This window comes from Thamnophis elegans, chromosome 14, assembly GCF_009769535.1.
Source record: "Thamnophis elegans isolate rThaEle1 chromosome 14, rThaEle1.pri, whole genome shotgun sequence".
NCBI lineage: Eukaryota > Metazoa > Chordata > Lepidosauria > Squamata > Colubridae > Thamnophis > Thamnophis elegans.
Window position 1 is genome coordinate 42,134,806 of NC_045554.1, and position 15,509 is coordinate 42,150,314.

General features: G+C 40.9%; 1 protein-coding gene across 2 annotated transcripts in view; it reads right to left on the reverse strand.

Annotated features, from left to right (window-relative positions):
• Window positions 1–1,455: 1,455 nt before the first annotated feature.
• ZNF423 (zinc finger protein 423) overlaps window positions 1,456–15,509 on the reverse strand; it is a 316,344-nt gene continuing 302,290 nt past the window's right edge. For both annotated transcript variants that reach the window (XM_032231464.1, XM_032231463.1), the window contains one exon: window positions 1,456–2,278. In XM_032231464.1, coding sequence (XP_032087355.1) covers window positions 2,249–2,278 — 30 coding nt within the window. In that variant the 3' untranslated portion in view covers window positions 1,456–2,248. The remainder of the gene's footprint in view (window positions 2,279–15,509) is intronic.

Below are 15,509 nucleotides of genomic sequence, written 5' to 3' on the forward strand. Positions count from 1 at the left end.
GGTCCTCACCATCTCTGCCAGTTTGATGTCTTTCAGATGTGCTATGTTTCAGCTCCAAAAACCTGTACCCATTGTGGGTAACGTCCACCATACATATGTAAGGTCTCATCTGTGGGAAGCTGTTTCACATCATCCTCTTTTAACAACCCCATAACCCCTTGCAGGGTGGAGTCTGGGCAACTGAATGGAACTCAGTGTTTACTGGCCGGATGTTCTCCCTGTTGCCAATGCGGAGTTTTATGAAACAGCAGATACATTCTCAGTGGGCCCAGAGAGAGAAATAGCTGCCTCCGCCTAGGATCGAACTCACAGGCTCCTGATTGTGAGGCGAGAGCTCCGCCTCTAGACCACCACACCAGGGAAGCTGTTTCACCGGGTTTTTTTTTTATGAATTGGAATCTGCTACGCATAACTCTTGGCCAACGCAACTTCTTGAGATGATAAAAGACCAAGACTCAGCTCCCAATATCGTGCAATCGTAGGGAGACCTAACAACTTTGTTGACAACATTTTAGAAAACCCAGCTTACCTTTTGGTGAATTTTTGTGGCTTCCAATTTTGCGGCAAGTTCTGGACCAGTGATGGCAAACCTTTTAGGCATTGAGTGCGCGAAATGGCATGCAAGTGCATGCCGGAGTGTTAGAAACCAAAGGCCAGCTTGCCGGTGTGCACATGACTATTTTGGGGGTGTTTTTTGGGCCGTTTTCAGGCCATTTTGTGGCACTCCAGCACCAGAGGCGGGTTCCTACCAGTTCACACCTATTCGGTAGAACCGGTTCGTCAAATCTACCAAACCAGTTAGAAGAGGTTCCACCAGTGGACCCGGAAAGCAGGCCACACCTACAGAAGAGGCTCCAAACTTCTTTGAAACCCACCACTGGTCCTTGGATATGATTATTCTACACTATCATGCTCATATTTATAAAACTCAGTGCCTCTGTGAAAGGTAAGGATGACTACTGCGTTTGTGGTGCAATCAGAACATTGTGTGTGTTGAAGTTGTTTTAATGCAAACCAAAGATGCCTTTTAAAATACAAGTTTACATCATATTCTTATGCATGCCAGTGCTGTGTGTGAGTTAATTTAAGGTGATTGTGACAAGTGTCATCGGCATCTTCATATCTGGTCACATGGGCGGCAAGCCACTCCCATCTGGTCACATGGGTGGCAAGCCACTCCCACAAAGGAGGCCACACCCACAGAGTAGGTTCGAACAATTTTTGAAACCCACCACTGTCCAGCGCCCATGAAGACCAGCACCAGAAACCAGAAGAGCAGCTGGCGACATTGCACAGGCCCACAGAGAGGGCTCGGCCTGCCACCTCTGGAATGTGCACCACAGGTTCGCTATCAGATCTCTAGACTTTACAAGCCCCCCCCTCCCAATCTGACATTTTTGCTCTGAAACATCACCATAACCCCCATTAAAGGGGAAAAAAATCAAGGACTTGACATTCATCCAATGTATTCCCTTTATTGAACCGTATTAGTTAATGCAATCAGATTCAGTCACATTGATAAAGCAAGATCATCCAGTTGCACTGAAACTGATGAAATTCATTATTACATTTTTATTTATTTATTTATTTATTAATCACTGTCCGGTGAACTGGCAAATCCAATCAAAGCATTTAGTCTTTAATTGTTAAAAAAACAAAAACCAAAAGAAAATAGTGTAAAAAATAATATATTCAGACAATAGCCAAGCCGTCACATCACGATGCACAATTACCTAAAAATTGCAATGAAACAAACAAAGGAGAAAAAAAAAAAGCCGTTAAACAGGGAAGGGAAATAAAAGTTTCAAACTGGAAGAAAGAAAGGAAAGCAAAAAAAAAAAAGAACAAAAGGAGTGGGGGGGGGGTTAGGTTTGAGGGAATCACTCCTAAATCTAGAACTATCCATATAATACAAGAAGCAACGAAGGAGTAAGCGCATCAAAAGCAGAGGGGGTTTTTTCCTTTTTTTTTTTCTTTATCTAGCAACTATAAATTCAATCAGAAGCAGAAGGTTTAAAGTTCACTTAGCTCAAGCAGGACAATAAAAAATACTGCGCATGGAATACTTTTAATCTCTTCCATTAATATTCATTTCCAGCTGCTTATAATAGCAGCGCCTCATGGCCAAATCATTAGAGTTTTACATCTGGGTTGCAAATGACACTTTGATTGGATGTAATGTTCAAATGGTCCTCCCCACTGAGCTTCCGTCAAGTCCTCCGCAGAGAGGTCTCCTGTCGTGCTACGCTCACTGAGCATGCTGGCTCAACGTGTGGTTCTGGAAAGAGATGGAGAGGGGGGGGGTTGGGGTTGGGGAAGAGAGAAAGGAGACGTGCGTGAGGGGCAGAATAATAGAAAGCAAACCCCGTGCCCTCCTACACAGTGGCATTTATGCAGAATTCGACATAAAAGCTTTGCAATTATTCCCGAACAAAATGCAATAAAGAGGAGCTTGAAGGTGGGATGGAGAGGAGGAGGAAGGCAAGAGAAAGGGCGTGGGGGTGGGGGGGGAGAAAGACTCCTAAGTAACAGCTGCCAATGTGACCTATTTGCTTTGTATTGGCAGATACGGTTAACGCCGGCAATGAACTTAAGGAAAAAGAGGTGGGGGAAGAAAGGAACATGGAAAAGGGAGAAAAACACCAACAACATTGTGCAACCAAATTCCCTTTGCCATGGACCATCTGATGGACTTCAGATCATCCAACTGGAAGGCTAACACACTGCAAGGGGAGCTGTGACAATTAAACCATGTTCTTACAACCACTTGGGGATCCCCATTTCCTCCTGGCTCTCTTCCTCATCCTCCCTTGGCATGAAGAGAACAGAACAACAGAGTTGGGAGAAACCTTGGAGGTCTTCGACGCCAACCCCCTGCTCAAGCAGGAGATCCTGTAGCATTTGAGACAAGTGGGCCGTCCAGTCTGTTCTTAAGCCTCCAGTGATGGAGCACCCACCACTTCTAGAGTCAAGCTGTTCCACTGGTTCATTGTTTTCACTTTAGAGAATTTCTCCTTAGCTCTAGGTTGCGTCTCTCCTGGATTAATTCCCACCCATTGCTTCTTGTCTTGCTTTCTAGTGTTTTGCAGAACAGCTTGACTCCCTCTTCTTTGTGGCAGCCCCTGAGATATTGGAAGATTGCTATCATGTCTCCCCTAGTCCTTCTTTTCACTAGACTAGCCAATATCCAATTCCTGCAACGGTTCTTCGTACGTTTTAGCCTCCAGCCCCTAATGCTCTTTGTTGCTTTTCTCTGCGATCTTTCCAAAGCCCCCGCATCTTTTTTAAAATGGAGTGACCAAAACTGGACCCAGTATTCCAGGTAGGGTTCTTATTAAGGCTTAGATCTTGAAGGGAAGCTGCCAGAAAGGACCTGAGCAAACAAGATTGGGCTATAAAATCTATTTGTGTCGGTCCAATCCAATTGTTGCAAAAGGATGAGATGCCACCAAGAAGGTGTGTTCCTATTGCCAATGGAGAGCCCTCAAATTTACCCCCCCCCCAAAAAAGAAGTAAAACGATGTAGGAGAGCAGAGTTCTGGGTGTTAGGTTGTGCACAAGCCAAAGGAGTTAAACTGGCCATTTGGCATAATGGCAGCTGCATTACCTAGGATGGATGACTCAATGGATGACCGAGAACTCATGAAGCTTCTCTGAGCTGCTTCCGAGTTGCCATAGGCACGGGATGGGAAACTGCGCTTCGCAGCTGCCCTAAGGAACTTACTCCACAGTCATAACAAGACTGTTGGTTATTACCTTTAAAGCCCTACATGGCTTAGGGCCAGCGTACCTGCGAGACCGCCTACTGCCACATACCTCCCAGCGGCCGGTAAGATCCCACAGATTGGGCCTCCTTCAGATGCCGTCAGCCAGACAATGTTGGCTGGCGGGTCCCCGGAGGAGAGCCTTCTCTGGGCTGCTCCGACTCTTTGGAATGAGCTACCCCCCAGAGATCCGGACCCTACCCACTCTCATGGCCTTCAGGAAAGCTGTTAAAACCTGGCTATTCCAGCAGGCCTGGGGCTGTTGACCTCATTGTTGAGGTCCAGCCCCGATTAGAATGAATGCATGTGTTGTGATTTTAAACTGTCTTTTCCTTATTTTTTTTCTTTCTCTTCCTTTCTTTTTTGTAAGCCGCCCGGAGTCCTTCGGGATTGGGCGGCATATAAATTTTAATAATAAATAAATAAAATAAATAGATAAGATGCATTCGGGTTGAACAAGTCAAGGCCCTCTCCGTGGATACCAGCAATGCCTGGAAGGGAGTGACTTCTACAACAGCTGACACACTTTGGGGAGAGGGGAAACAGGCAGGAATGGGATGAAGACAGAGTTGGCTTTACCTAGGTAATGCTGGCACGGTGCTCCTAATAAAGGGCTGGATTTTTATTGCCAGATTCCTCGAGACTCTTGATTGCGTTAAGGGCAGTGGTCGGAACCCTGACAATGACATTTATTGCACACTTTGGCAATTAGCTCCCCCCCACTTTTTTTTTCTAATTTCCCTTAAGGGAAATATTACAGATCAGACATCCTGTCTTGTCCTCTGCCAAGACGCTAAATAAAACCTAATGTCATGCCGAAGAAGCATTTCTAATCTAATGCAAGCGGAAGTCTCAGCAGCAGGAATGTCATCTTAAAACCCATCTCCTCAAAGTGCAGGAGACCTCATTACTCGAATGGTCCCTCGTGCCGATGCCTACGACACCACCATCTTCTTTACTTTTAGGCCTGAAACTTTCCCAGAGAAGTGGAGATGAGTTCTTGGAAAAAAAGATTCATCTTGTGCTGAACAGAGATGGCAACAGAGAGTTAGTTCCTTTCAGCTCCTAATCTTTTTGGGTTGTTCTTTTTCCCCATGGTAGGGCTTCTCCTTTAACATCCTCCAAGTTGGTACTTTCTAGATGTGTTGGCCTTCAAACCCCATAACTGAGAACTGAAACCCCGTATATCTTGAAGTCAATGAGTTGGGGTAGTTTGCTTCTCCTTCAGCATGATTTGTAAAAGCATGGGATATTGCTGCTTCTCCAGACTGAAGACTGTTAGTATGGGGTTCTTGGTCTCGCTTGGTTGTTTACTGGCAGGCATTTCATGACCCAACTAGGTAACACCATCAGTGCAAGGGAGTGTAGATTAGCATTGATGGGTGTTATCCAATGAAACATCAGCTCAGAAACTACCAAGAATTCCACAGTTCAACCCTGAGCTACACATATTCCTTTCTATTGAAGACTGTGGCCCCGATCCAAAGAAATAAGTTATTGAAGTGAAATTATCAGATTCCCTACTACTGCTAAAATCCTATATTATATCTATATCATCTAATCTATTTCCACCTCTATCTCTATCTATCACTATCCATCCATCCATCCATCTATCTATTTCTACTCTATCATCTATCTATCTATCTATCTATCTATATCTATCTATCTATCTATCTATCTATCTCTCCTCTATCACTATCTATCTTTCTACCTCATATCTATCTATCTATCTATCTATCTATCTATCTATCTATCTATCTATATCATCTATCTATCTATCTATCTATCTTTCTATCTATCTCTATCTATCTATCTATCTATCTATCTATCTATCTATCTATCTATCTATCTATCTATCTATCTATCTATTTCTACCTCTACCTCTACCTCTACCTCTACCTCTACCTCTAACTACATCTACCTATCTATCTATCTATCTATCTATCATCTATCTATCTCATCTATCTATCTATCTATCTCTACATCTATCTATCTCTACATCTATCTATCTCTACATCTATCTATCTTTATCTATCTCTACCTCTACTTCTATCTATTCTATCTATCTATCTATCCATCCATCCATCCATCCATCCATCCATCCATCCCTATCTCTCTATCTCTGTATCCATCCATCCATCCGTCCATTTGGGAGGGTTTTTTGTAAGAAACCTAGAAAACGGAAACACTCAGCCTTGAAATAATTTCATGATCACTTTTTCTCCATTGCCTCTGAGATTTCATAATAGGCTGGAGATTTTCTTTTATAATTATCTCAGTAGGAAAATGAGGGAGAGCCAGATCTAAATGAACTGTAATTTTGACCTATGGGTTTGCCATTTAATGCATCCTCTTCAACTTTTCCCAAGTCTTTGGTTCCCTCCCATCGTTTAGGAAAACCTAGGTCATACAAAGTTGCTTTCTGTGCAAGCAAAGGTGCCGGCAACCCCATTTAACGAAAGGGAAATCGAAGCTTTAGCAGTTTTTGCCCCTGTTGAAATACTTGGCTATAAGAAGCACTAAATCCTGTGCATTTCCAAGGAGCGGCCACTAGGGGACAATCGTGCTGTGGAATTTGGAAATGTGACCATGCTATGAAGCTCAGAGCTTCAGACCAAAGATTGCACCGAAAATGCTCGTTTCCTTTTGCTCACTTTCAGATGGGAAGGTACGGGAATTGGTTTAGGAAAAAGAGAAGAGTTCATACAATGGGATGTCTTGGAACGAAGGGCACAAATACCAAACTAGAGTTGTAGATAAAGGTAAGGGTTTTTACTGCTAACAATGTTGCGGGAGAATGAAGGTGCTCAATTGGATCTTTACGGCAATCGTGTATAATCATGGATTTCTGAAAGAGCCCTCCCTGGTCTGGTGATGTCTACATGTTTGGGAATGCAGATCACAAAAGTCTCCTTTGGGCTATCAGCTTGTAGAAAGATAGTCTGTATGTCTATACAATGCACAAATAGACATGTATACAGTATAGAACAATTGCTTATCACTGAAGCATTAAAAATCTATCTGTCTGTCTATCTATCTATCTATCAATCAATCAATCAATCAATCATATTTATCTACCTATCTACTACCTACCTATCCACCCACCCACCAACTACCTATCTCTATCTATCTATTATCTATCTATCTATCTATCTATCTATCTATCTATCTATCTATCTATCTATCGATCTACCTACCTACTACCTACCTACCAATCAACACACCCACCCCATCTACCTATCTACCTATCTGTCTGTCTGTCTGTCTATCTATGTACCTACCTACCTACCTATTACCCACCCACTCATCTACCTATCGATCTTCTATTATTATTTATCTATCTATCTATCTATCATCTATCTATCTACTACCTACCTACCAAGCCACACACACACCCATCTACCTATATCTATCTATCTATCTATCTATCTATCTATCTATCCTATCTATCTATCTATCTATCTATCTATCATCTATCTGTTTCTCTCTCCCTCTCTCTCTTATTCATGACTGTCATTTTTCATTAATATCTCTTTTTCTGTGGAGATGGGAGTGAGACTTATTTTTTTTTTTAAAAAAATACAAAGTTAAAAGAAAAACCAGCAGAAAAAAAAAAGATTTTAAAGGAAGAACAGGGATTGGAAAAAAGTGAAGGTGCAGAAAAGAAAATAAAGCAAATAGAGAAAGAAAGTAAAAAGGAAAAGGAAAGCAAAATAGAAAAAGGAAAGAACAACAGAAAGGAAGAATTGAAAAAGAAAAAACAGAAAAAGGAAAGAGAAATAGCAAAAGGAAAAAAGGAAAGCAAAATAGAAAAAGGATTAGAAAATAGAAAAAGAAAAAAAAGAGTGGTTTTCTGGCTTTTTTTGTTACAGATGCAAGTAAAAAAAAATACATCAATCTCATTTCTAACATTAACTTTTGTTTATATTATTTCCATAATCCCATTTCATTCTATCCCAAAGTCAAACTTTCATTTCTTTAGTTTCTTACCCCAAAAATCCCAACCCACCCCAATATGGCAAACCCAAACGGTCTTTTTCAACTGCGGCTAAACTCCAAAAGGCAAACTGGAGATCAGAAAAACCAATTGTCAAATTGCTGCTTAAAACACACACAGGGAGTTCTATGCTTTTCTTCATACATAACAAGCGGTTGGGCCCATTTTCTCACAACTTTACTCTAGTACTGTGGGAAGTTATCATCCAGCCCTCTCCCAGAAAAATGAAATATTCTAGGAAATATTGAAAAGGCAGAATATTCTCTGGATGTGAAAAGAAACATGTTTTAAAAGACAGAATAGTTGCCTATAGCTTTCTGCCCATCCCCAGCTAATGGGCCCATTAAGATGGCCGGCTAGCCCACTTTACATAATAAAGACTTCTCCTCACTGCAGCTGTAGGGGAAGGGATATTACTCAACTGACCACAAGGCAACTGAGAACTCATCACAGCCTAGAGAGTAGCCCCCTGCATGGCACCATGGGAGTCTGACAACCAGTCAGAATACACATTTCTTACACAGGAACAGGAAACAGAGAGGTGGGACTGAACAGGTTATAAAAAGCCTAGCAAGACCCCTCCCTCGGCCCTTCTCTTCTTCTCCACCAACATTGAGGCATTTGATCACCTTTTCTGTACAGGGCTCAAGCCATGTGGCCCTGTCCACCAATAAACCATCTTTCCAAGCAGCCTCCATGTCTCCAGTGTCTTCTTCCCCACTTGGAGCTGAACCCAGAAGGACATTTCTTTCAACAGTACAAAATGAGACATCCTGTCAGTAATTTGGATGTTTTGTGCCCTGACAATGCTTTAAAAAAAAAGAATGAGACTATCAGTCCAAGGAGCGATTTTATGACTTCACTTGATAGTACTTAAAAGGATGGCTTTCTCCATCAACTCCTGTAACCATTTTGGTAGTCAAAATGGACTACTCCGATTAAAGAAAAGAACAGAAGTACTTCTGTTTCCACGTGGAAACCACTTCTGAACTTCTTGCTTCGTGTGGAAAAGAATGAAACTTTGACTTCGGACATTATAGATTAGATGGATCGATCTCGAGAGAAATGACTTGTTTATATTAATATGGAAAAAACAAAAGCTGTGATTTGGTGCTTTTGGTTTCTTTTACTGCAACAGAGAGAGTCCGAAGTCAACACTACTTTTTCTTGTCTTTTGTCTTTTCCATTTTATAATACTTCATAACCTAATAAAAAAATGTAAAAAAAAAAAGGATGGCTTTAAGAGAGTAAGGAGAGAAGAACCCCCCCCCCCACTGGAGTCGTAGAGAGGGCATTGAACAAATTCAAAAGCTTAAAAATGTTACGGCCCATTGCTGGTTCTGGATTGCACAGATGCTTGCTGTGTCCGTCCATTTTCTGAATGGCAGGCGGGAATCATTGGACCAAATCATCTCGGTGCCCCTTATGCTATTTTGTCCTCTTTTTAAAAGCCAGATGAAAGCAAGCTCTGGAGCAGGAGAAACGAGAGATGGAGTCACCTTTGTCCTCTTGGGCAGCCTGTGTATCTCTATGCTTATTTTTAGAATGGTTTGACAGTTATCTAAAGGGCTGATGTTAACAGATGGCCGGTCTTAAAGACACACACGCTCGCTAGCATGTAATTCTGAAAAAACCGGTAAAGGCACTCAAGAGCGTGCCATAAACAGCTTTCAATGACTACTCCAAATCCAATTTTGCTACCACACTTCATTAAAACTGATGGCAGGTAACCCAGGCTGCTCTTAATTCCCAACCCAGTTATCTAGAGTAACAGGCAAGTACAGTTAGTTAGCTGCCTACTCTCGGTTTCCCCAAGGTAGATGCCCATTTTGGCCTATATCTTTTCCCATCCATTATGTGGTGGAGTTGAAAAAGCCGAACTTCAAGAAAAGGAGTGATTTGTCCAAAAAAAAAAAAAGGGGGGGGATTATCTCCCAAAGGTGAGAAGTTCAATCAGAAACTCTCTTTGATTCTCCCTTCTTGGTGTCAATTGTAGTAATTGTAGCAATACTACCTGTAGTAGAAATAGCTCATAGTGAAGAAGAGAAGGAGGACAAGATGATGATGGAGGAGGAAGAGGAGGAGGAGCAGGAGGAGGAGGAGGAGGAGGAGGAGAAGAAGAAGAAGAGGAGGAGGAGGAGGAGAGGAAGAAGACAAAGAAGAAAAAGAAGGAGGAGGAGGAGGAGAAGAAGAAGAAAAAGGAGGAGGAGGAGGAGGAAGAGAAGAAGAGGAGGAGGAGGAGGAAGAAGAAGACAAAGAAGAAAAAGAAAAAGAGGAGGAGGAGGAGGAGGAGAAGAAGAGGAGGAAGAAGAAGACGAAGAAGAGGAGGAAGAAGATGAAGAAGCAAAGAAGATGAAGGAGGAGGAGGAGGAGAAGAAGAGGAGGAGGAAGAAGAGGAGGAGGAGGAGAGGAGGAAGAAGAGGAGCACAGGAGGAGGAAGAAGAGGAGGAGGAGGAGGAGGAGGAAGAGAAGAAGAAGAAGAAGAAGAAGAAGAAAAAGGAGGAGGAGGAAGAGAAGAAGAAGAGGAGGAGGAAGAACCAAAGAAGAAAAGAAAAGAGGAGGAGGGGAGGGGAGAAGAGGAGGAAGAAGAAGACGAAGAAGAGGAGGAAGAAGATGAAGAAGAAAAAGAAGAAGAGGAGGAGGAGGAGAGGAGGAAGAAGTAGACGAAGAGAAAAAGTAGTAGTAGTAGTAGTAGTAGTAGTAGTAGTAGTAGTAGTAGTAGTAGTAGTAGTAGTTGTTTTGCTTCTCATCCAAGAAGATTCATCAGTTCTGACAGGATGGTGGGGAGGGATGGATGGAAGGATAGTATTTCTTTGCAGTCACCTGGTTGTTAGCACACTGAGAGCCCTTGAGGCCACTTGAGGGTTTATCTTTGTAGGATGGCTTGAGGTTGGGGCCTGCTAATCTAGTTAATAACTAAATACTGGGACTTGTGAAGAATTGGGATACGGTTGGCCTTCTCATTTCAATGACATACAATGGCAGCATACGAAGCCTGTACATTAAATAGTAGTTACTAGGAAGTAACTGTGCAAGGAGTTTATTCCCCTGCTGCCATGTTTGAGCCATGCTAGACTGGATGGGTCATCGGCCTCATCCAATAGAGCAACTCTTAACGTTCATTTTACGAACTGTAGGGAAGAACCGCTCAATCTGTTCACCTCACCACCTTCATAGATCTGGAAGGTGTTACTTCCTGGGTTGACAAGTTTTAAATCTGAGGATGATTGCTTGCTTTTCTTTCCTGTCTGGGAATCCCAGTAGTAGCAAACCATCATCTGAGATCCTAGCTGGAACTGATAATATCTCAGAGACATCATTAAGAGTCATACTATATGGGCTACATCAGAGGTGGGTTCCTACCGATTTGGCCTGGTTCGGCCGAACCGGTAGTAACATGCTGGCCTGGGTCACAGAACCGGCAGCGACATAGGCTGGCCACGCCCCTAACCGGTTCCCCAGTCGCCACCATCACCGATATCTTTTTTAAAATTCTGCACATGTGCAGAACAATTTCCATTGAACTGCGCATTTTTTTTATTAAAAGTTTTTAAAAAAGTTTTACAAATATATACCTCTCCCCCCCAAACCCAACTCCCCCCCAACCTCCCCCCCCAACCTCCCAGAGTAAATATAGGGTATAAACATTAACAACCATATTCTAAAATCAACTAACAGACTTTAGCATCATCCCTCACTTGTACTTTAACTCCCCTTTTGTAAAGCTAACTTTAAACAAGTTGTATCATTCCTTGCTCATTCACTCATAAGCTATCTGGTGTTTCTTAGTCCCACATTTATTCTGAATATAATCAATCCATCTTCTCCAGTCCATCTTGTATTTCTCATCTGAATGGCCCTTAAGCTATGCTGATATTTTAGCCATCTCTGCTAAGTTTGTTACTTTTAATGTCCATTCTTGAATAGTAGGCAATTCTTCCTTCTTCCAGTACTGCGCCACCAACAATCTTGCTGCCGTTGTTAAATTCAGAATCAAGTTACTCTCTATAACTGTACAGTCTGTAATTATACCTAACAGGAGTAACTGAGGAGTAAACTTTATCCTCTTTTTAAGAATATTTTGCATAATCCACCATATCTTTATCCAAAATGCTTTAACCTTTTTACAAGTCCACCATATATGGTAATACGTAGCATCAACACAATCACATCTCCAGCATTTAGGTTGTAAATTCGAATACATACAAGCCAATTTGTGCGCAGTGTGCAACCATGAGCAAACCAGGAGTAATGCTGGCTGAAGCCCACCCCTGGACTATATATTCTCTTTAAAAAGGAACTGATGCTTTTGTGAAGAAAAATAAAGGAAATCCCCTGGTTTCTGGCACACAACACTTTAAAAATTAAAAAAGGAAGAAACAAGAACAACAACAGCAGAGAATATATTATTAAGAGATCAGCAGAAATCTCCCATAAAAGAGAGAATCTATGTAAACATACTGTGATGGATTGAGGTATCCACTGAAACAAGGCAACAAATAATATCCAGTCTCAAATGAGAACCTGCTTTTGAGAATTTCCCCGCCCCCAAAGCATGACTTCATGAACATTTGATTTGTATGATAGAGGGTGCCGAAATTCAAAAATACATTTGAGGTTGGCCACCTGGCATTTCCTTTTTGCATTCCACCAAAATGCAAAAAGAAGGAAATGAACCCACATTTAATTATCATTGTCAGGAACATATTACGGGAGATGTTTAAGCACCTTTGACATATGGTGGCCTCTAGACACAATTTCCATCTGACAGGGTAAACAGGATTTTTGTTTGTGGTGTATGAAGTATAGGAGGGGGGGAGAGAGAGAAGTAAAGAGAGAGAGAGAGAGAGAGAGAGAGACAGAGACAGAGACAGAGACAGAGAGACAGAGACAGAGACAGAGAGAGACAGACAGACAGAGACAGAGAAAGAGAGACAGAGACAGAAAGAGAGCGAGACAGACAGACAGACAGAGAGACAGACAGAGACAGAGAGACAGAGACAGAGAGAGACAGAGACAGAAAGAGACAGAGAAAGAGAGAGACGGAGAAAGAGAGAGACAGAGAAAGAGAAAAACAGAGAAAGAGAAAAAGAGAGAGACAGAAAGAGAGAGAGAGAGAGAGACAGACAGACAGACAGAGAGATAGACAGACAGAGACAGAGAAACAGAGACAGAGAGAGTGAGACAGACAGACAAACAGAGAGACAGAGACAGAGAAAGAGAGACAGAGACAGAAAGAGACAGAAAGAGAGAGACAGAGAAAGAGAAAAAGAGACAGAAAGCGAGAGAGAGCGAGACAGAGACAAACAGAGAGACAGAGACAGAGAAAGAGAGACAGAGACAGAAAGAGACAGAGAAAGAGAGAGAGAGAGAAAGAGAAAAAGAGACAGAAAGAGAGAGGGGGAGGGAGAGGGAGAGATGGAAAATCTCACCACCCTTTTGACAAGAGTTGGCTTTTTGATCTCTGTTTTAAAGGTCCAGATTCTTGTTCTTTATGTATCTCCTTCCATGAACTTGAGCTAAAGTTCTCAGGAAGGGTTTCATGTCCAGAAGAACTGCCTGGACCCCCATCTCGGACATGCACATGCACACACACACACACACACACACACACACACACACACAGAAAGACAGACCCCAAATGCTGGACTAGTTTGAGCAATTTATTTGTATCTCAATAGCTTAACCTGGGTGCCTGATCTGTGCCCGTTTTTGCCGATTCTCGTTACCGTACTACAAAAACCGCAATTTCCTACAATTTTGAGGCATGAAATAGAAGGAAACCTAAATATACATCCTAAATTAGTTCAGTGCCAAAATTAGGTTAATCGCCACCCTGCTAAACTGCTAAGTTTCTGACCTTAGTGAGGACAAAGGTCTCCTTAGCCCTTACTTCCCACAGTAAACAATTACGATCATGATTAAAAAAAATTCCATCCAGGTTAAGCATATTTGCTTCTTGGACTGACTTTATTTATTGCAATCTATGTGCACATGTGAAGAGCACAATTTTTAATTTATTTATTACTTATTAAATTTACATGCTGTATATCTCACTATCTAAAGCAACTTTGTACAATACAAAGAAAAGCAAGTTTGAACTACATCAGGTTAAATAAATGAGAAAGGAATGGAAATGGAATGGAAGAATAAGCATAAGAATAGAATATAATAGAATAGAACAGATGAAATGGAATAATAGTAGTATTCTATTCTTTTTTTGTAATATATTTTTAATTTTTTAAAAAATTATGCATTTATATTGTTTGTGAATGGAGTTGGTTCTGGATATCACTCGTATTAATCCAATTCACAATAACTGTATTAGTAATCTCTATCACATTTCTCAAATTTAAGTAATCCATATTATATTGTTCAAACATACTTATATTCAAAAAATGGCTAACTCCTCATCTTTATCTCTACCTTCCTCTATATCTTTCTTGTTCTATCTAAACATTTCTCTATTATATACGGACAAATTTAACTAAGCTTCATTTATATTGATCCAATTCATGCTAACTTTGTTAATAATCTCTATCACATTTATCAGGTTTATATAATCCTCATTATATTTCTATTTCTATTCCACCCATTTATATTTCTATTCCATCCATTTCTATTTATTTCATTCCATTCTAGAACAGAACAATAAATAGAATAGAATAGAAAATGGAAAATGGAAAATAGAGTAGAGTAGAGAAGAGAAGATGAATAGAGTAGAGTAGAGAAGAATAGATGAATAGAGTAGAGTAGAATAGAGTAGAGGAGTAGATGAATAGAGTAGAGTAGAGTAGAGAAGATGAATAGAGTAGAGTAGAGAAGAATAGATGAATAGATGAATAGAGTAGAGTAGAATAGAGTAGAGGAGTAGATGAATAGAGTAGAGTAGAGTAGAGAAGAGAAGATGAATAGAGTAGAGTAGAGAAGAATAGATGAATAGAGTAGAGTAGAGTAGAATAGAGTAGAGGAGTAGATGAATAGAGTAGAGTAGAGTAGAGTAGAGTAGAGAAGAGAAGATGAATAGAGTAGAGTAGAGAAGAATAGATGAATAGAGTAGAGTAGAATAGAGTAGAGGAGTAGATGAATAGAGTAGAGTAGAGTAGAGTAGAGAAGATGAATAGAGTAGAGTAGAGAAGAATAGATGAATAGATGAATAGAGTAGAGTAGAATAGAGTAGAGGAGTAGATGAATAGAGTAGAGTAGAGTAGAGAAGAGAAGATGAATAGAGTAGAGTAGAGAAGAATAGATGAATAGAGTAGAGTAGAATAGAGTAGAGGAGTAGATGAATAGAGTAGAGTAGAGTAGAGTAGAGTAGAGTAGAGTAGTGTAGTGTAGTGTAGAGTAGAGTAGAGTAGAGTAGAGTAGAGTAGAGTAGAATAGAATAGTTTTATTTGGTGTGATTGGCCCCACAACGAATTGGTTCTGTTATATATAAAGTAGCATATAAATTTAATAAATAAAATAATTCTACAATACAGTAACACGAGTGCCTCTAAGCGAAGCATGCTCTCGGAGTTCTACTAAAGACTTGGAAAAAGTAAGATTTACCTTGAGAATTTCTCTAGGGGGGAAATCAAAAGGCCAGAAAAGGCACAGCAAAAAGGCTAAACAGCTAGCTACTTTTCATAAGATTTATATTTTAGATCCTGCTCAATGTGGATCCTTACAGTGATCCTCGACAGTGATTATCTGCAATATCTGCAGTGAAAGACAAGGAAGAACCAGGCGAACAAGCACAGAAGGAT